The sequence below is a fragment of the Balaenoptera borealis genome, assembly GCF_965194805.1.
Source record: "Balaenoptera borealis genome assembly, chromosome: 1".
NCBI classification, from domain to species: domain Eukaryota; kingdom Metazoa; phylum Chordata; class Mammalia; order Artiodactyla; family Balaenopteridae; genus Balaenoptera; species Balaenoptera borealis.
In genome coordinates, this window is record NC_138860.1 from 87,867,104 (window position 1) to 87,888,228 (window position 21,125).

Consider the following 21,125-nt stretch of genomic DNA (forward strand, 5'->3'; position numbering starts at 1 on the left):
CATAGTTCTATTTTTAGCTTTTTAAGGAACCTCCATACTGTTCTCTATAGTGGCTGTACCAATTTACATTCTTACCAGTGTAGGAGGGTTCTCAGCATTTACTGTTTGTGGATTTTTTGATGATAGCCATTTTGACTGGTGTGAGGTGATATCTCACTGTAGTTTTGATTTGCATTTCTCTAATAATTAGAGAAATAATTATTAAATAATTATTGGAGAAATGCAAATCAAAACTACGAGATATGTGACTTTTTATGCTGAAGTATGTTCCCCCATACCCACTTTGTTGAGAGTTTTTTTTTTTTTTTTTTAAAGTCTTTATTGAATTTGTTACAGTATTGTTTCTGTTTTATGTTTTGGTTTTTTGGCCCTGAGGCATATGGGATCTTAGCTCCCCAACCAGGGATCGAACCTGCACCCCCTGCATTAGAAGGTGAAGTCTTAACCACTGGACCGCCAGGGAAGTCCCTGAGAGTTTTTATCATGAATAGATTTGAATTTTGGCAAATGCTTTTTCTGCATCTATTGAGATGATCATACAGTTTTTACCCTTCGTTTTGTTAATATGGTATATTGCATTGATTCAACATCTACCATTCAGTTGTTCTTCCATTGCCTGGAATAAATCTCACTTCATCATTGTGTAAGATTCTTTTAATGTATTTTTGAATTTGTTTTGCTATTATTTTGTTGAGGATTTTTGCATCTATGTTAATCAGGGGTATTGACCTGTAATTTTCTTTCCTTGTGGTGTCCTTGTCTGGTTTTTGTATCAAGATAGTACTGGCCTCATAAAATGAGTTTGAAAGTGTTCCCTCGTCTTTTATTTTTGGAAGAGTTTGAGAAGGATTGATGTTAATTCTTCTTTATAAGTTTGGTAGGGGCTTCCCTAGTGGCGCAGTGGTTGAGAATCTGCCTGCTAATGCAGGGGACACGGGTTCGAGCCCTGGTCTGGGAAGATCCCACATGCCGCAGAGCAACTGGGCCCGTGAGCCACAACTACTGAGCCTGCGCGTCTGGAGCCTATGCTCCGCAACAAGGGAGGCCACGATAGTGTGAGGCCCGCGCACCGCGATGAAGAGTGGCCCCTGCTTGCCGCAACTAGAGAAAGCCCTAGCACAGAAACATAGACCCAACATAGCAATCAATCAATCAATCAATCAATAAAATAAATCTTTAAAATAAAACATTTTGGTAGAATTTGCCAGTGAAGCTATCAGGTCCTGGACTTTTCTTTGTTAGGAGGTTTTTAATTACTGTTTAATCTTCTTACTAACAATTGGTCTGTTCAGATTTTCTGTTTCCTCATGATTCAGTCTTGGTAGGTTATACACTTCTAGGAATTTACTATTTTTTTCTAAGTTGTCCAATTTTTTGACATATAGTTTTCATAGTATTCTCTTATCCTTTGTATTTATGTGATTATCAGTTGTAATGTATCCTCTTTCTTTGTAATTTCACTTGAGTTCTCTTTCTTGGTATATCTAACTAAAGGTTTGCTTCTTTGGTTTTGGGTTTTGTTTTTTTTTTTTAAAAGAAGCTCTTAGTTTCATTCATCTTTTTTTATTTTCTTTTTAGTCTCTATTTTATGTATTTCCACTCCAGTCTTTAGTTCCTTCTTTCCACTAATGTGTTTAATTAGAAGATTACCCCTAAGGCCACAGCTGTGAAGATAAGCTAATTGGCTCCTTTCACAGGAAGGCTGTGGGTTCATCTTACTGGCAGCTGGTTAAGAACTCTTTCTCCATTTGTTACAGTTCTATGGGACCCCTGAATGTAAGACTCACTGCCACAAGACCCAGGTAATTGAGAGGTGTCCCCTCTGCCTGATAAATCAGCCCCAGTCAGGGCCTTCTGGGGGGATGGGTAGCACTGGGAAAGTTTCTCTTCCTGCTTCCCTTGTGACCACACTCATACACAGTTGACTCAAACATGAGTTTCAGCTATGTGGGTCCACTTACTTATATGTGGATTTTTAAAATAGTAAATACAACAGTACTACATGATCCGAGATCTGTTGAATCCATGGATGTGGAACAGCAGATACAGAGGAACCACAAGTGTATGGAGGGCTAACTATAAGTTCTACACGGGTTTTCGACTGCACAGAGGGTGGGTGCCCCTAACCCCCACATTGTTCAAAGGCCAATTGTATTTTATTCCTTTTTCCCCAGTGGTGTATTGTATTTTCCCTTCAGGAGGGCTGGACTCTGCAAGTTCTCTCTCGTGGGTGAGTATCTGGCCACTTCAGCACTCACCTAATTCTTGCTCAACAGTAGCAAGAGGCGTCCAGGAAGTCTCACTGGCTCTGCTGGTTCCACAGTTTGTATGGAGGTATGTCCCTCTGCTACTGGCTGAACTGGTGGGCAAGGTTCCCCTTGGATCCCTTGGGGAAAGGTACAAGATCTGGAAACCCTCATAGAGGCGACCTTGTTCATTATGGATGTCCAATTTGTTGATTAATGAGGGGGATTAAAAAAGAGGAATATCTTATGCTGCCACATGTTGATGTCCCTTTCCAACTTATAATCTAAATAAGTAGAGAGTTTCTCTTTACTAACTGGTGTGGAAGTTTTTCAGTGTTAACCAGTAGTGCTCTTGTACGTTGAATATTAGCTGAGAATCAGCACCTTTGCTCCCACCTGTTATATGCCAGAAATGTCAGATAAACTGATAAAATGTGTAGAAAAATTTGGTGTCTTTGGAAAGATTTACTAAAGATGAGTCACCAAAAAATTGATGTCAAATTACATTTGGACAAGATAATTGTAAAAGGTTGAGGAAAAAATCATTTTAAAATATGTAGGACAATGCACTCAGTTGGCAGATAAGTCTTAAGTTTTTTACTTGCTAAGTTATGAGAATAGATTTTTAATACTAATCTGTTAACTACAAAGTCAGTTTAACCAAATTAGTTCATACACGTTGCTAGATTTGATTTGTTTTTATGTTATTTAGAATTTTTGTACTTATGTTCATAAGTAAGAATAGCCTATCATTTTCCTTGCTTGTATTGGCTTTGTTTTATTAAGGTTATACTAGCCCCATGAAATGAATCAGGGATACCACCTCTTTATCTATCCTCTATACAAAAGGGAGTATATACAAAAAGGGAATGACCTTCTGGGTGATTTAGTAGAGCTTTCCTGTAAAGTATTTTGGGCCTGGTGTTGCAATATTCATTTGCCTGAAAATATCTATTTTGCTTTAATTCTTAAATGATATTTTAACCAAGTAAACAATTCTAGGTTATTTCCTTTCAGCAATTTGAAGATATTAATCTACTATTTTTAACCTTCCATTTGCTGTTGAGAAATTTGTTCATAGTATAAATTTTATTCCATGAAGGTTATCTGTTTGGTTGGTTGTTTTTGTTTTGTTTTGTTTTTTTCTCTATGTCTATTTTAAGATCTTCTCTTAGTCTTTGGTGCCCTGAAGTTTTACTATGATATGTTTACATGTGGATTTCTTTTTATTTATTCATTCCCTGTTTGGGAATCATTGCTTCATGAAATTTAAGTATTAATATATTTCATAAATTTTAGAATATTTCAGCCATTGAATTTTCAGCAAATTGATTATTACATCTCACCCATTATCCCTATTCTCTTATTTCATATTTTCCATCTTTGTCCCTCTTTACTACATTCTTAGACCTATGTTCCATTCCACCAATTCTCTTTTTATTGTGTCTAATCTGATTAACCCATTGTAGTTTCATATTGCGGCCGTAACAAATTGCCACAAATTTAAACAATGTTTAAAACAATAGAAATTTATGATCTTACAGTTCTATAGTTCAGAATTTCTAAATGGGTCTCCGGGCTAAAGTCAAATGTTGCATTTCTTTCTGGAGGCTCTAGAGAAGAATCTGCTTCTTCACCATTTTCAGCTTCTAGAAATTGTTCACATTTCTTGGCTGATGGTTTGCTTCCTCCAGTTTGAAAATCACATCCATCATTCTGACACTGACTGTTTTGCCTCCCTCTTCCATTTTTAAGTACCCAAGTGATTATATTGGGCCCACTTAGATAATCTAGTATTAGTCTCTTTACATTAAGGAAATCTGATTAGCAAATTTAATTCCATCTGCAACCTTAATTCCTGTTTTCATGTAACATAACATATTCATAGGCTCCAGGGATTAGGACACAGACATCTTTGGGGGACCATTATTCTGCCTACACATCCACTGAGTTAATTTCAGTGATTTTATATCTCATTTCTACAAGTTTATTTGGCTATTTTTCTAGTCTGCCTGGTCGTTTACTATAATCTCTCATTTTTGTTCATATTTTCAGTTCAATCTTATTTCTACAAATGTCGTATATATATTTTTAATATTTTACATCTGATAATTCCAACATGAGGCCTATTGGGTCTAATTCTGCTATTTGTTACTCCTGATCTTTTAAGGTAAGAAGAGTGATTGGGGGAATGTACAAGGTGCCTTGGGAAACATAAAAGAAAGGCATTTGGAATATTCTTGTAGGTTAGGGGACAGTTCCCAGAAGCAATGATAACTAAAGTAAGTCCTTTTGCATGAATTAATACTCTGAAGAAGGGGTTAGGTGTGTCAAGAGAAAACAGTATAAATAAAGACACAGAATCCTGAAACAAATGGTGAATGCAGTGAACTAGGAGTGTTTGGTGTTATTGGAACAAATGAAAAAAGGTAGCTGAAGGAAAATAAGGCTAGAGAGGTTGGTTGACTGACTCTAAGTCAGAGTGAATCGAGGTGATGCTGTGAACCCTATCAGTGATGAGAGTTACTGAAAATTTTAAGCAGGGAATGATACAGTCAGATTTGGTGTCTTGAGTATGTAACTCTACATATTTTATTTTGTTTTGTTTGCTTCTTTTGTTTTGCTTTATGCAATATGATAAGCTTAGTCTTTTAACTGGCAATGTAGTCCATTTACACTTAGTAATTAATTACATACTGATTTGCTTCTACTGTGTTATATTTTACATCAATCTCTGTCAGTTTTCTTCCTCCTTACCTGATTTCTTTGTTTGTTTTGGATTGTCAAATTGGTATTTATATGTTCCCTCTAAAAAAGGGAGACCACTTCTTGGTTTTATCCCTGCCATACCCTCTACTTCTCAACTGCAACAGCATATGCAAGAAGACAATGTGGTACTATTTTTTAAATATTGAAGAAAAGACCTTTGAAACAAATTTCAGATTTAGCCAAAAAGTCATTCAAATGTATATGAATAATAAAAGATCCTCAGATATACTAAGTTCCTCAAGCACGATGAGGGAGTAAGATAAGTTAGCGAGGTAGTATGTTGTCCAGGGAGTATCTGCTGGTTTTATTCCTCTTATTTGAATAATTCCTCCAAAAGTATATTTAAAATGGGTCTTTTGTGACAAACCTTCTGAGACTTTTGGAAATTATACAATAATGTGCCTAGGTGTACAGGTTCTTCTCTTTTAAGGTATGGGTTCTTCTTATCCATTCTATTTAGTACTCTATGAACACTATCAATTCTCAAGTTGTTAATCTCTCATTTTATTATTATTTTTTATTAAATGTAATTTTTTAAATTTTATTTTTTTTCTTTTCCATTATGGTTTATTACAGGCTATTGAATATAGTTCCCTTTGCTATACAATAGGACCTTTTTGGGGCTTCCCTGGTGGTGCAGTGGTTAAGAATCCGCCTACCAATGCAGGGGACATGGGTTCAATCCCTGGCCTGGGAAGATACCACATTTGTGGAGCAACTAAGCCCATGCACCACAACTACTGAGCCTGTGCTCTAGAGCCCATGTGCCACACTACTGAAGCCCACGTGCCTAGAGCCTGTGCTCTGCAACAAGAGAAGCCACAACAATGAGAAGCCCACACACTGCAATGAAGAGCAGCCCCCACTCACCACAACTAGAGAAAGCCCGCACACAGCAACGAAGACCCAACACAGCCAAAAATAAAAACAAATACCAAGTGATATCACATGGTATTTGTCTTTCTCTGACTTACTTCACTTATTATGATAACCTCTATTTTTATCCATCTTGCTCCAATTGGCATTATTTTGTTCTTTTTATGGCTGAGTAGTATTCCATTGTATATATGTACCACATCTTCTTTATCCATTCATCTGTTGATGGACATTTAGGTTGTTTCCATGTCTTGGTTATTGTGAATAGTGCTCCTATGAACATAGTGGTGCATGTGTCTTTTTAAATGATAGTTTTGTCTGGGTATATGCCCAGGAGTTGGATTGCTGGATCATATGGTAATTCTATTTTTAGTTTTCTGAGGAACCTCCATACTGTTTTCCATAGTGGCTGCACCAATTTTCTTTCCCACCAAAAGTGTAGGAGGGTTCCCTTTTCTCCACACTGTCTCCAGCATTTGTTATTTGTAGACTTTTTAATGATGGTCATTCTGACCAGTGTGAGGTGGTGCCTCATTTTAGTTTTGATTTGTATTTCTCTGATAATTAGTGATGTTGAGCATCTTTTCATGTGCCTATTGGCCATCTGTATTTCTTCTTTGGAGAAATGTCTTTTTAGGTCTTCTGCCCATTTTTTCGATTGGGTTTTTTGTTTTTTGTTGTTGTTGAGTTGTATGAACTGTTTGTATATTTTGGAGATTAAGCCCTTGTCGGTTGCATCATTTGCGAATATTTTCTCCCATTCTGTAGTTTGCTTTTTGTTTTGATTATGGTTTCCTTTGCTGTGCAAAGGCTTGTAAGTTTGATTAGGTCCCATTTGTTTATTTTTGTTTTTATTTCTATTGCCTTGGGAGACTGAGCTAAGAAAATATTTGTACAATTTACGTCAGAGAATGTTTTGCCTATGTTCTCTTCTAGGAGTTTTATGATGTCATGTCTTATATTTATGTCTTTAAGTCATTTTGAGTTTATTTTTGTGTATGGTGAGAGGGAGTGTTCTAACTTCATTGATTTACATGTGGCTGTCCAACTTTCCCAACACTACTTGCTGAAGAGACTGTCTTTTTGCCATTGTATATTCTTGCCTCCTTTGTCAAAGATTAATTGTCCATAGGTGTGTGGGTTTATTTCTGGGCTCTCTATTCTGTTCCATTGATCCATATGTCCGTTTCTGTGCCCAAACCATACTGTTTCGATTACTGTCAGTTTGTAGTATTGTGTGAAGTCTTGGAGGGTTATGCCTCCTGCTTTGTTCTTTTTCTTCAGGATTGTTTTGACAATTCAGGGTCTTTTATGGTGAGGAACTCCAACATTTAATGGCTGGGTGTTTGGGGCTGAACTGTGTCTTCCAAAATTCATGTGTTGAAGCCTTAATCCCCAGTACCTCTGAATGTGACTGTATTTGTAGACAGTGCCTTTAGAGAGGCATTAAGTTAAAGTCAGGCCATTAGGATGGGACCTAATTCAATCTGACTGGTGTCCTTGTAAGAAGAGGAAATTTGGAAATACAGATACCAGGGTATGCACGCACAGAGGAAACAACTTGTGAGGATACAACAAGAGGGTGGCCATCTGCAAGCCAAGGGGAGGGGTCTCAGAAAAAGCCAACCCTTCTGACATCTTGATTTTGGACTTCAAGCTTCCTGAACTGTGAGAAAATACATTTCTTGTTTTCACCCAGTCTGTGGTATTTTGTTATGGCAGCCTTAACAAACTAATACACTAGGTAAAAAGAAGACCATGGGGGAAAACTGTGCAAAGATGATAAAAGATAAGTTCCTGGATTATTGTGTCACAGAAGAGTATCTTGTCACAGAAGCCAAGGCAATAGTGTTTCAAAAAGAGGGAAGCAGTGGATAGTGTTGAACTCTGCTCAGAGGTCAAGATGAGAACTGAAAAATGTTCTTTGGATTTAGTGACTTGGAGGTCATTGGTCATTCTTAACACAGACTTTCTTGGTGGAGTGAAAGCGCAGAAAGTCAGAATGGTGTGGGTTAGAGGCAGCAGGAGGTGAAGAAACAAAAGCAGTTGTAGATGGGACAACTCTTTGGAGGTTGGGCTGTGACGGGGGAGGGAATGAGGATTTAGGGAGTTCTTTTAAAAAATTTTGTTATTATGTAAAAAAATTTTTGGCTGCGTCAGGTCTAAGTTGTGGCACATGGGATCTTTTGTTGTGGTGTGCAGGCTTCTCTCTAGCTGTGGCGTGCAGACTTCTCTCTAGCTGTGGCGCACGGGCTCCAGAGTGCATGGGATCAGTAGTTGTGGCACGTGAGCTGAGTTGCCCTGTGGCATGTGGGGTCTTAGTTCCCCCACCAGGGATTGAAACAGCGTTCCCTGCATTGCAAAACGGATTCTTAACCACCGGACCACCAGGGAAGTCCCTAGGGAGTTCTTTTTTTTTAATTAATTAATTAATTAAATTGGAGTATAGTTGCTTTTTTTTTTTTAAGTTAATTAATTAATTTATTTTTGGCTGTGTTGGGTCTTCGTTTCTGTGCGAGGGCCTTCTCCAGTTGCGGCAAGTGGGGGCCACTCTTCATCGCGGTGCGCGGGCCTCTCACTGTCGCGGCCTCTCTTGTTGCGGAGCACAGGCTCCAGACGCGCAGGCTCAATAGTTGTGGTTCACGGACCTAGTTGCTCCGCGGCATGTGGGATCTTCCCAGACCAGGGCTCGAACCCGTGTCCCCCGCACCGGCAGGCAGACTCTCAACCACTGCGCCACCAGGGAAGCCCGGGAGTTCTTTTTAATGAGAGTGACTTGACCTTGTTTATAAGTCAATGGAAAGATTCTAATTTAAAGAACAAACTGAATATATAAGAGAAAGTAATTGGTAGAATAACATTCTTGAGAAGGCTGGAGGGGACAGAGTTCACAGCAGACATGGGGGAAGGGGGCAGCTGACCTTTTTGTTAACATAAGGGAAGGAAAGGATAGAAGGATCATTGTTCACTTTCTGGCTGATGAAGGTCCTAGGTTTTTTTTTTTTTTTTTTTTTTTTTTAATTAATTAATTAATGTATTTATTTATTTACTTTTGGCTGTGTTGGGTCTTCATTTCTGTGTGAGGGCTTTCTCTAGTTGCGGCGAGCGGGGGCCACCCTTCATCGCGGTGCGCGGGCCTCTCACTATCGTGGCCTCTCTTGTTGCGGAGCACAGGCTCCAGACGCGCAGGCTCAGTAGTTGTGGCTCACGGGCCCAGTTGCTCCGCGGCATGTGGGATCTTCCCAGACCAGGGCTCGAACCCGTGTCCCCTGCATTAGCAGGCAGATTCTCAACCACTGCGCCACCAGGGAAGCCCTGGTCCTAGGTTTTTAAGCAATCTTTGCTTCCTAAAATGAAATCTCAGTTCAACTTTGTCTTATAACTAGTGTCATTTCCTCTCATGTTCTGGCATTTAGTTGGTTGGTTGTCTTATTTTCAGTGTGGTTGTGAGTCTTCACCTTAATGCCACTGGTATTTGAGTGAGAGTTGGGAGAAGCTTCAAAGGCCAGTTGCTAGTCAGACGCCATAAAAATGACAAGTTTGTATATTCTCAAGTTTTACATTTAAGTACTTAAGCCATCTGGAGTTTATGATATATTCAGGAAGTCTAATACTTTTCCCAACTTGCTAGCCAGTTATCCACATACCATTTTCAATTCAATATTTGAGTACCTATTAATTGATTTGTGTGATAGGGAAAATAAATGAGAAATCACCTTTCTCAAAGGCCTTAGTATTTAGGCAATAATTAAATAAATATACCAATGAGTATAATATGTCAACAAATTAAGTGCCATAAACCCAATTATCATTTGTAGTTCAACCACAGAGAGGTTAGATTTTTCTGGATTCCTAAAGAATCAGATTTGATAGGGGACAATAGCGGGTTGGAGATAACACACTGGCCTAGAGATGGTTCAGGGCTCTAAAATGGGTGATTCAAGCTATACTTGAAGAGGATTAATTAACTTAGAATGTAGTTTAGATTGATGGGACAAAAAATTAAACAATAGGCATGTTACAAAGTGAAGGAAAGTTTATTAAAAATCAAGAAAATATGTAAGATTGTACATAAAGAAAATTTCAAGTTTAAGTTCCTCACTATCTCAATAAGCAGGACTTTTTAAAATTGATGTTTATGGTACAAACTTCTCCACAAAGGCTCATCAGTGAAAACAATCTTATATTGTCCTCTTGGCCCTATCTTGGCCTCCTCAGAGGGGAGGGCCAGATGGCATCAAAGATGCTGTGGAAGAAATGGGACAGAACCCTTGGGATAAACAAAGTAGGTAGCTTCTCTCATTCTTCCTTCCCAGACAGTGACACCCTTTGATGGGAAGAGTGAAGGGGTTATGAGACAGGAAAGACATACGGAGATAAAGCAGAGCAGCATTTTTGACTGATGAGCTAGAAGTCAGAAAGGAAAGCAGGGGGCGGCCACTAACAGGTGACCTCATGTTTAAGGGAGAAAGCGCTACATGAGTTTTCTGATCTCTTTCCGTGTTGTTTTGCCCAGTTTACCAGGGGGCAGACAGCCATGGCCCAGGGCCTTCATCCAGAGAAAAGGCCCATACAGTTGGAGCAAGTGGGACAGTATAGGGTGAAAAGAAGCCCCTTTCTTTTCAAAAAAAATATCTGTGTCCCTAAAAATGTCTGTTATACTCCCTTTGGGGGTGAGTTCCCCGCTCTGATGCCCCTCGCAGATGTTCAGAAACATCTACAGCTAGCCCTAGGCACTCTGATATCCAAAGGAAGTACAGCTTCTCAGGAGGGTATACAGCTTTCGGACAATCAAGTTTTCTTTGCATCTGCTTATACCTCACCTGTTTGGACTCTGGCTGCTTTTGAAGGCCCGGCAGCTTACTTATGCATTAGCTTAGATTCCTCTACATTCTCCCTTTTTGGAGTTCCAATTCTGCTTCTAAGACTTAAGATGCCAGTCAAGAGGTTAAAGTTATTATAATCACCCATGTGTCAAGGGCTGGTGGTTAAGAGTAATAGATAGGAGGCAATAAAAATGAAAGTAAGAAATTTTAGGAAAAACAAATTAAGGAATCGTGAATTTAGGGTCTAATAGGTCTTCAAAACAGATGCTAAATTGTTGAAGGGTGAAGGAGCCGAGGGGGAGTCAACTAGAACAGTACAACCCAGGTGCCAACAGCACTACTCTCCTTAGAAGGTCATGGTCCCAGCTCTTGAGACTTATGGCCTCAAAGCAGCAGCAATCAGGCTGGCTGAGGCTAGTCAGCCAAGACTGAGACTTCATGTACAAGGTGTGAAAAGCCATAGCTTACATGGGTGTCTCCTCCTAAGACTCCTCCTGTGGATCTCTGCCCCCTGCCCTCCCCAGTCTGACATTTGCTGTCAGCTTTGTGCCATTTCCACAGTTCCCTTATTTCTTGAAGCTGAACTGATTCGGTGGGAGGGGGAGTGATCCTCTGGTTTCTCTGAAGTCACATTTGACAGGCCTCTGGGCCAACATGTGTTCTTCTAGCTCTGAATGCTGAGCAGGATGAAGAGAAGGGCAGGAGGGGCTCCACATGTCTGGATCAGGAATCTCATTTCTCAGCCTTTCCCCTCGGAGACCTATCTTTCCAAAGCACGAATTGGCTGAAGGTGCGTCCTTCCCCTAGAGCCACCCTGTTCTCCTATTACCTTTCCTTTCTCCTTAATCCATTCACCTTTCTCACTATAAAGAAATCAGTCTGATGGAGGGGACGAAAACTAGATTGAGGGGAAAGAAAGCAAAGAAACCATTAGAGATAGAAAATGTATTTATTATTAGGCAAATAATAGCTGTGCAAACTGGGGCCCTGGCAAGCTGCCAAAGGATTTTCCCAACTATCTCGTGCATCCCTGTATTACACGTAGCACATCAGTAGCACATCCAGGAGAACAAAATTAGAATTCAGAAAACAGAGTAGCTCAGAGGCCCACCAGATCCTGATTCCTTTTTGAAATATTCAATTACAGTAGCTTTGAGCAAACATCTCAGCTGGCTGCTGAAGGCTGGATCTGATGCTGAGCCGATTGTTAAGGCACCAGCTGTCCTAAGGAGGAAGATGAGGCCTGTGGATGAAGGATGGCAGCCTTGCTTCTAGGAAAGTAGTAGCTGATAAGGATGGTCAAGGAATATATATTTGATCACTTAAAAAACTTTAAAAGTTTTTAAAATCAACTTTACTAAATCTACTAAAATCAACTTTACCAAAACTACTAGTTCTTTAGTAATTATTGAAATAACCACTCCAGAAGTAGCATGCCTTAGTTTCTTTTTACCATATCATAAATCTTTCCAATATTGTTAGTACTTATTACTGTAGAATTATCTGATATACTAAAACTCTTTTGATACTGCTTGAATTGTGCAAGTGTATAAAACATAACTTCTCTGCTAAGTTTTTACAGTGGTTTAAATAAACCACCACTGAGTGAATTAATTTCAGTAAGTATCTAAGTAAAAAGATGAAGTTTCTGTATAATTATAGCACTTGGGGGCCAATTCAGCTTCTTCTAGTAATTCTGGACTCAGTATAGTCCAAACAATGTTAACTTATACAGCAAGCAGGTCATTAGAAGAAAATACTAGTCCAGCAAAACTAGATTATATCCTCATGGTCAAAATGAATTTCACACTGCTCCTTAAGAATACATTGAATGGGTTCAGAAATAAAACAGTTCACTTGTTTGTTTGCTTGTTTGCTTATTTTAGTGAACAGAGTGAAGTTCTTAGAATCAGGCCTTGGTCTATGGGCCTGAAGGATCTCCAGAGAATTGATGTGAATAAGATTCAGTATGTTAGCAAATGGCAATTCTTCAATTAATTCCCCTCTTCATATATCTTTTAATTTAGCTGTTGGCACCCAGAAATGCTTGGGTATATTTACCTCCTCGGATATATACAAGTTAGAAAATGCTTCTTAGTTTTTTCTCATTGAAGAGGGGTAGACTGAAAAACATGGCAGAAGAAGACTTGACCTTGGATTAAATAATGACACCAGAAAAATGCAAGACATTTTCCCCTTTTGAGCTGGAAGTGCACACCATCAGGATAACAAAAGGATACATGTAAGTTGGGATGCCTCTTGAGGCCAAGTGTTTCCGAATAAGTCGCTCAGTACCATACCAGTTAAAACCTTTTGTGGCATGTCCAATGCGTGGAAGATGGACACTTGCTGTTAAAAAAAAAAAAAAAAAAGATCATGATGTCTTCATTCATCAAATTGATTAATGTGTATAAAATATACACAGGAGATAATAACATATTCTGAGTCACTCTGTGGTTTCCAATGAACAAAATGTATATAATCTTGGTGTGTCCCACTCAAAGCATATGATTATAATGTCAAAAATATTCTGGGGAGGGGTTGTAATAGGGGAAAATTAAATTAATTCTATTGAACACAAGGACCTACAGGCTCTGGAAATAAGTAGGTACTATGGAAATAAAATACAATCAATGATCAAGATGTAATTAAAATAAGCAAAGATTCTTCAACAAGTCAAGCGGACTTCCCTGGGGGCGCAGTGGTTAAGAATCCTCCTGCCAGTGCAGGGGACATGGGTTTGATACCTGGTTCGGGAAGATCCCACATGGTGTGGAGCAACTAAGCCTGTGTGCCACAACTACTGAGCCTGCGTTCTAGAGCCCTCGAGCCACAACTACTGAGCCCCCACGCCTAGAGCCTGTGCTCCGCAACAAGAGAAGCCGCTGCAATGAGAAGCCCTTGCACCGCAACGAAGGCGTAGCCCCCGCTCACTGCAACTAGAGAAAGCCCATGCGCAGCAATGAAGACCCAATGCAGCCAAAAATAATAAAATAAAATAAATTTATTTAAAAAAAAGTCAATCAGTTCAAGAAACTCTGAGACACACTGGGCTTAGAAACAAAATTGAAGTCGGGTTTTTGGCAGAGAACTGTCTGCTAATGTGGACTGGGACTCTCCAAGAGGCATTTCACAACTGTATTATGACCAGTTTACTTCATCTCTGGTCCTTTACTTCCTCATCTGTAAAATGATACAAATAGCCAAGTGGATGCAGGCGGTCCACACAGATAATGGATACAAAAGTGATGTAGAAAGGAAAAGGGCTTTGCAAATACAAGATGGGGAGGTTGTTACTTCTGTGATCTCTCATACTGGGGCTTACCTTTACCATGTATGTTGAATGGGGTCTTGACATTTCTTACCTCCCTTTAAAAATCACATCATATGCTTGGGAACAGAAATTCATCTATCCCTGAGCACAAGTGGAAGAGCTTACCTTTCTTTTTCTTTGCTGCTAAAAATATCTTCTTCAGGCCCTCGTCTAGGGCTGCCATCTTAATGCCAGACAGGACATTGGCGCGATCACGGTGCTGGGCCACAATCAAGGCCAACTAGGAGGAACAATCATTAACTGGGTGGGAGCAGGAGTAGTTTCAAGGGGAGGTGATGGGAGTCAAAGTTCAGCTCTGATAAACTGATGTGGTTTTTTACTTACCAAATCTTGCCCTTTGTTTCTTGACTCTTTATCATCAATAGGAAATAAAAGGACACCTCCCAAACTCAAATCTGAGGTAAAACAAAAGGGAGCAACAGAAAGAAGACAAAGTTCACTACAGAATGAGATCCCTGAGGAAGGACTATTCTGAATCCTCCTTATGTCTTGCCTTTTCCAAATCCACTCCAGTATGGTAAGAGTGGTACCCCTGTCTTGTTCCTGATATTAGAGGAAAAGCTTTCAATTCTTGTGGAATATAATGTTAGCTGTGGGTTTGTTGTATACGGCCTTTTATATTATACTGAGGTATGTTCCTTCTATACCCAATCTGCAGAGGGTATGTTATCACGAAAGGATGTTGTATTTTGTCAAATGATTTCTCTGCATCTATTGAGATGATCACTTTTATCTTTCATTCTATTAATGTGGTGCATACATTTATTGATTTGTGTATGTTGAACCATCTCTACATCCCAGGGAAAATTCCTGCTTGGTCATGGTATGTAATCCTTTTAATGAGTTCCTGAATTAGGTTTGCTAATATTTCATTGAGAATTTTTGCATCAATGTTTACCAGAGATATTGGTCTATAGTTTTGTTTTCTTGTAGTGTCCTAATCTGGCTTTGATATTGGTAATACTGGCCTCATAGAATGAGTTTGGAAGTGTTCCCTCCTCTTCAATTTTTTGGAAGAGTTTGAGAAGGACTGATGTTAATTCTCCTTTGAATGTTTGGTAGAATTTGCCAGTGAAGCCATCTGGTCCTGGAGTTTCCTGTGTTGGGAGGTTTTTAATTACTAAGTCAATCTCTTTACTCATCATTGATTTGTTCAGACTTTCTAGTTCTTACTGGCTCAGTCTTGGTAGGTTGTAGATTCTATGAACTTATCCATTTCTTCTAGGTTATCTAATTTGTTGGTGTACAATTATTCATAGTAGTCTCTTATGATTCTACGTATTTCTGTAGGGTCAGTTATAATTTCTTTTCTGGTTTTATTTGAGTCTTCTCTCTTTTTCTTAGTCTTGCTAATGGTTTATCAATTTTGTTTATCTTTCTGAAAAACTAGCTCTTAGTTTCATTGACCTTTTGTTTTTCTGGTCTCTTTCATTTATTTCTGCTCTGAATTTTACGTCCTTTATTCTGCTAACTTTGGGCTTAATTTACTCCTCTTTTCTAATTCCTTGAGGGGTAAAGTTAGGTTGACTATCTGCGATCTTTCTAATTTCTCAATATTTGCATTTATTACTATAAGCTTCCCTCTCAGAACTGTTTTTGCAGCACTCCATAGGTTTTGGTATGTTGTGTTTCCATTTTCATTTTTTTGAAATATTCTTTGATTTCCCTGTTGGTTTCTTCTTTGACCCATTGGTTGTTCAAGAGTGTGTTGTTTAGTTTCCACACACTTGTAGATTTTCCAGCTTTCCTCGTTTTATTTCTAGTTTCATACCATTGTGAACAGAAAAGATACTTGGTATGATTTCAATTGTCTTATTTTGCTAAGACTTGTTTTTTGCTCTATCATATGATCTCTCCTTGAAAATGTTCCACATGCACTTAAGAAGAATGTGTATTCTGCTGCTGTTGGATGGAATGTTCTATAGATGCCTGTTAGGTCCACTTGGTCAAATGTTTGGTTCAAGCTCATCATTTCCTTGTTGATTTTCTGTCTGGATGATTTACGTATCACTGAGAGTGGAGTATTGAAGTCCCCTATTATTATTGTATTGTTGTCTATTTCTCCCTTCATATCTATTAATATTTGCTTAATGTATTTAGGTACACAGATGTTACGTGCATATATGTTTACAACTCTTATATCTTCTTGATGAATTGATCCCTGTATCATTATATAATAACCTCTTTGTTTCTTATTACCATTTTTGGTTTAGAGTCTATTTTGTCTGATATAAATATAGCTACTTCCACTTTCTTTTAGTTTCCACTTGCATGGAATGTATTTTTCCATCTCTTCACTTTGAGTCTACATGTGTCTTTAAGGCCCAAGTGGGTCTCTTATAGGCAGTATATAGTTGGGTCTTGTTATTTTTATCCATCTAGCCACTCTGTGCCTTTTGATTGATGAATTCAATCCATTTGGATTTTATTTATTTATTTATTTTTGGTTGTGCTGGGCCTTCATTGCTGCACGTGGGCTTTCTCTAGTTGTGGCGAGTGGGGGCTACTCTTCACTGTGGTGCGTGGGCTTCTCACTGAGGTGGCTTCTTTTGTTGTGAAGCACGGGCTCTAGGCACACGGGCTCAGTAGTTGTGGCACAGGGGCTTAGTTGCTCCGCAGCATGTGGGATCTTCCTGGACCAGGGCTCGAACCCGTGTCCCCTGCATTGGCAGGCAGATTCTTAACCACTGCGCCACCAGGGAAGTCCCCAATCCATTTACATTTAGAGTAATTATATGTAAGGACTTACTAATGTCATCTTGTGCTTTCCAGTGGTTTTGTATTTCCATTGTTTCTCTTTCCCTCTGTTTTCTGCCTACCTTTGTAAATTGGTTATTTTTTGTGGTGGTATACTCTGGTTCCCCTTTCTCTGTGTTTTGTGGATCTGCTCTAGGTTTTTGCTTTGTGGTTACTATGGCGCTTACATGAGACATAGAACAGTGTTCAATTGCCTATAAAAGCTCCACTCTTTTACTACTCCCTTTTATATTATACATGTCACAATTTACCTTTTTATGTTTTTATATTATTCATTAGCAATTTATAGTAGCTATAGTTATTTTTACTACTCTTCTCCTTTAACCTTTACTTTATAGTTGAGTGGTTAACACACCATCCTAACACTGAGTTAGTTTTCTAAATCTGAGTCTATATATTTTACCTTTACCAGTGTGCTGTGTACTTTCATATGTGTTCATGTCACTGATTAGTGTCTTTTCATTTTGGCTTGAAGAACTCCTTTCAGCGTTTCTTGCAAAGCAGGTCTAGTGGTGGTGAATTCCCTCAGCTTTTGTTTGCCTAGGAAAGCCTTTAGTTCTCCTTCATACCCAATAGATAACTTTGCTGGTAAAGTATTCTTGGCTGGAAATTTTGATCTTTCAACACTTTGAATGTCATTCCACTCTCACGACCTGTAGAGTTTCTGCTAGGAAATCTGCTGATAGCCTAATAGGGGTTCCTTTGTAGGTTACATTCTTGTTTTCCCTGGCTTCTTTTAAGATTCTTTATCATTGATTTTTGACAGTTTCATTATAATGTGTCTTGGAGAAGGTCTTCTTGCATTGAGATTACAGGGTGATCTATAAGCTTCATGGACATGTATGTCCAAGTCTTTCCCCAGGTTTGGAAAGTTCTCAGCTATTATTTCTTAAAATAAACTCTTTGTCCCCTTCTCCTTCTAGAAGCCCAATTATTCTGATATTTGTGTTTTCTTGTTTCAATCTCATAACTCACATAGCCTTGCTTCGCTCTTTTAAAATTTCTGTTCTTTCGTCTCTTCTGTGTTATTTCAAAATTCCTATCTCCCGAAGTCACTTATTCTTTCTTCCATATGGTCTCCCCTGCTATAGCTGCCCTCTATTGCATTCTTCATCTCATCCACTGACGTCTTCAGCTCTACAATTTGTTTGTTTTTTTTAAATTTCAATCTCTTTGAAAGGAAGTCATTATGTTAACATATTTTATTCCTGATTTTACTGAGTTGCCTGAGTCTTCTTGTAAAATTCATTGAGTTTCTTTATAACTAACTGCTATTCTGAATTCTTTGTGAGTTAGATCATAATATTCGGTGCCTTTGAGCATGGTTGCTGGAGAACTGTCATTTTCTTTTTGTGATGCCATATTTCCTTGATTTTTCATATTCCTGGTACATGCTGGTGCTTTTGAATCTGAAGTAGCAGATACATCCTAAACTCTGTGCTCATTACCTTCAGCAGATGGGGTATTATGTTCTATGGTTTTGGTATTATCTCAGTTTTTCCTATGTGTTTGTGCTCCACTCTTCTTGCTCTGTCTTGTGGCCAAATGTTTAAGCTTTTGTGTCTTCTCTGATTCCTACAATTCACCAGGTTGGCTGCACACCTTTTTTCCCCAGAAGGTGGTGCTATAACTCAAGTTTGTGGTTTCTTCCCTGCCCATCAACAGGACCTGTTTTGAGTGGGCTCCTGGTCTAGCAGAGCTCGCTCTCATGGACACACTGCAGAGCAAGCACAGGGAGCCAGCAGCAGAGTTGGGGGGAGGTGTGGGTTTAACACTTGGTGCATTGGGAGTGCCCACACACCTGGTAGGGAGATCCCCAGGGTGGTACCCCCCAGGGGTCCCTGAGTGAACTTCCTACTGATTTGAAATTCTTATCTGCCTCTTTCCCAATATCCTTCCTTCCCACAGTCGTGGAGCTCCCACCTTAGTACTCCAGATGCTGGTGGAGAGAAACAGGTTTTTCCAGCTGTGTTCCACCTGGTGAGGGTAGCTGGGTGCCTCTGCCAGAAAAATCAGCCCCTCGAAGTGTTTCCCTGTGGGGAGGGTTGATGCTGGGAAAGTTTCTCTTACCACCTCTGCTGCAAGCAAACTCATATTTTTCTTTTTCTCCAATGGTGTGCCAGAGTCTCCCTTCAGGAAGGCTGGACTTCTGCAAGTTCTGTGTGTGAGTACTTGCCCAGGGCAGCATTCACCTGATTTTTGCCCTACAGCAGTGAGAGGGGTCTAGGCAGTTTTGCTGGCTCCATTGGTTCCTTGCCTATACGGAGGTTTGTCTGTCTCTTACCAGTTGCAGTGGTGGGTGAGTCTCCTCTTGGGTCTCCCAAAAGACCCACCAAAGCACCTTTGTTCATGTATAGATGTCTAAACCGTTGGTTAAAAAGGGAGATTAAAGAAGGAATGTCTTATGCAACCATGTCACCCCCTTCACTCCTGAATCTTTATGATCTCCTAATTCAATGCCTCTCAAACGCTGCCTACAAAGTACTCCTGTAGGCATTGGAGAGTGAATGCAAAACCCAGAGGCATCTGGACTGGGAGGGGGTGGGGCACTATGAACGTAAAATTCCTTTAGAAGAGTCTTATGTTTGTCTTAAACTATTCAAATATTGTATTCTACCATACTTATATATTTGTATTTGTATATTTTCCTACCTCATCCAAATCAAATCAAATTCTCTAGAGAAACGTGCTAATTTAATTCTATGGCTTTGCATACTCCAATTTTTTTTTTTTTGGCCTACTCCAGTTTGAACCTTTTGTCCTCTCAATCCATCCTGCATACCCCAATTGTTCAAGTCATTCTAAAATATTTGTGCTGCTATGCCATTCTTCTACTCAAATCTCCCATATCTAGCCACTAGCCATTGGATAAGGTCCTGCCTAGAACGGCATCTCCCTGGACAAGTCATGTACGGTCTTCTATAATGTGGCCCAAATCTCTCTTCTTTAAAATCTAACTCTCCTCTGTTCCTCAGCCTAAACCCTCTATTCCAGCCTGTCTGACCTACACAACATTCCCCAAAAACATTCGCTGTGTAGCTGCAGGGGTCATTCAATACCCCATACTGGGAACAGTGGAGTTACAGGGATACCAAAAAGGATGAGACATGGTTATGGACTCTCCTGCCCTTTCTCTCCACCTATTTAAATTCAACCGAACCCACCCTTCCAGGCCTAAGAGAACTTTCACCACTTTCCGTGAAGCCCTCCCTGATAATTCAAGCCCACTTTTCATCTACCCTGCTCTACCTTATTTCAATCCTTCTTCAGAAAACAGTGCACACTCCCATCTCTGTTTCCTTACTGACCACTTATGCCTTAACACTGTGCAACCAGGTTTTACTTTTCACACTCTCTTCCAAGTGCTCCAAGGTCATGTGACTGCCCTTGGGGTAAATCCAATGGCCTTTTCCCAGTGCTCATCCTCACTTCAGTGTCTGACACTACAGACCACTTCTTGACATCTCTCCTCCCTTGTACCTCAAAACACTACATTCTCAAGGTTCTCTTATTTTTCTGACAATTCCTTCTTTCTCTCCTTCTTGCCTCTGCTCCTAAACGGAGGTGTTTTCCATGCTCTATTCTCTGCCCTCCCGTTCCTCATCCAAATGGGAACTTCTCAGCCTGCATCTCTAACTCCGACCTCCTCCTGAAGTCTCTCCTTTTCCAGCTGCCCAATCAATATCTAGATCTGGGTTAATTATTTCACACATATGAAACCCTGTAATATGTAATCTGTTTTAGTAGAAAGAGTATTCACTCTAAGTCCTTACATCCCCTTCTACCCTGGAGAAGTGAGCAGAAGAATTAGGAAAAAACCAATCTCTAAGAAATGTGAAGAGCCCTCCTCTATTGGGCAAGATCCTTTATTTCCTATGGAACTTGAGAGGCTAATCACAATAATCACTTTACTCCTCTTGCCACTTTGTGATCTCCACACATAACAGGAGGTGCCCTGGCCCCTCCCTATGCCAAGGGGGAATACTGTTCAGCTTCCAAGTTCCCCTGCCCCGCACAGCTCTATACTTCTGCCTCCAGGGAGTGTTACTTCATAATACAACCTCCTTCCCTTCAGCACCCAGGTCTTGTTAGCACTTCAATAGTATGTCTCAGTTCTCTCCCACAGGAGTCTGACATTTTCAGGAGATATTCCCTCAAGAAGATGGAGTGAATTGGGTAAACAATGAAATGATCTTCAAGCCAACACTTTAACATGCATGCAGGGATTGACATTTATCAAAGTACTTACACATTCATTCATTATCCTCATTATAGTCCCATGCGGTGGGTGGAATAAGTATTATTCACAAATTACAA

The 21,125-nt window shown here is 39.6% G+C and overlaps 2 protein-coding genes across 4 annotated transcripts in view; one reads left to right on the forward strand and one right to left on the reverse strand.

Annotated features, from left to right (window-relative positions):
* FMO5 (flavin containing dimethylaniline monoxygenase 5) overlaps nt 1–21,125 on the forward strand; it is a 254,114-nt gene that overhangs the window by 130,828 nt on the left and 102,161 nt on the right. Inside the window, exon 2 of the mRNA XM_082367579.1 lies at nt 874–4,528. The gene's annotated coding sequence lies outside the window, so the exon portion shown is untranslated. The remainder of the gene's footprint in view (nt 1–873; nt 4,529–21,125) is intronic.
* CHD1L (chromodomain helicase DNA binding protein 1 like) overlaps nt 11,648–21,125 on the reverse strand; it is a 52,427-nt gene continuing 42,949 nt past the window's right edge. For 2 of the 3 annotated variants that reach the window (XM_082367449.1, XM_082367448.1), the window contains exons 20-23: nt 14,376–14,446; nt 14,157–14,271; nt 12,958–13,066; nt 11,648–12,003 (exon numbers count right to left, since the gene is read on the reverse strand). In XM_082367449.1, coding sequence (XP_082223575.1) covers nt 11,925–12,003; nt 12,958–13,066; nt 14,157–14,271; nt 14,376–14,446 — 374 coding nt within the window. In that variant the 3' untranslated portion in view covers nt 11,648–11,924. Of the gene's footprint in view, nt 12,004–12,957; nt 13,067–14,156; nt 14,272–14,375; nt 14,447–18,099; nt 18,842–21,125 lie in introns of those variants that run through there. The other variant, XM_082367447.1, reaches the window with a different exon arrangement.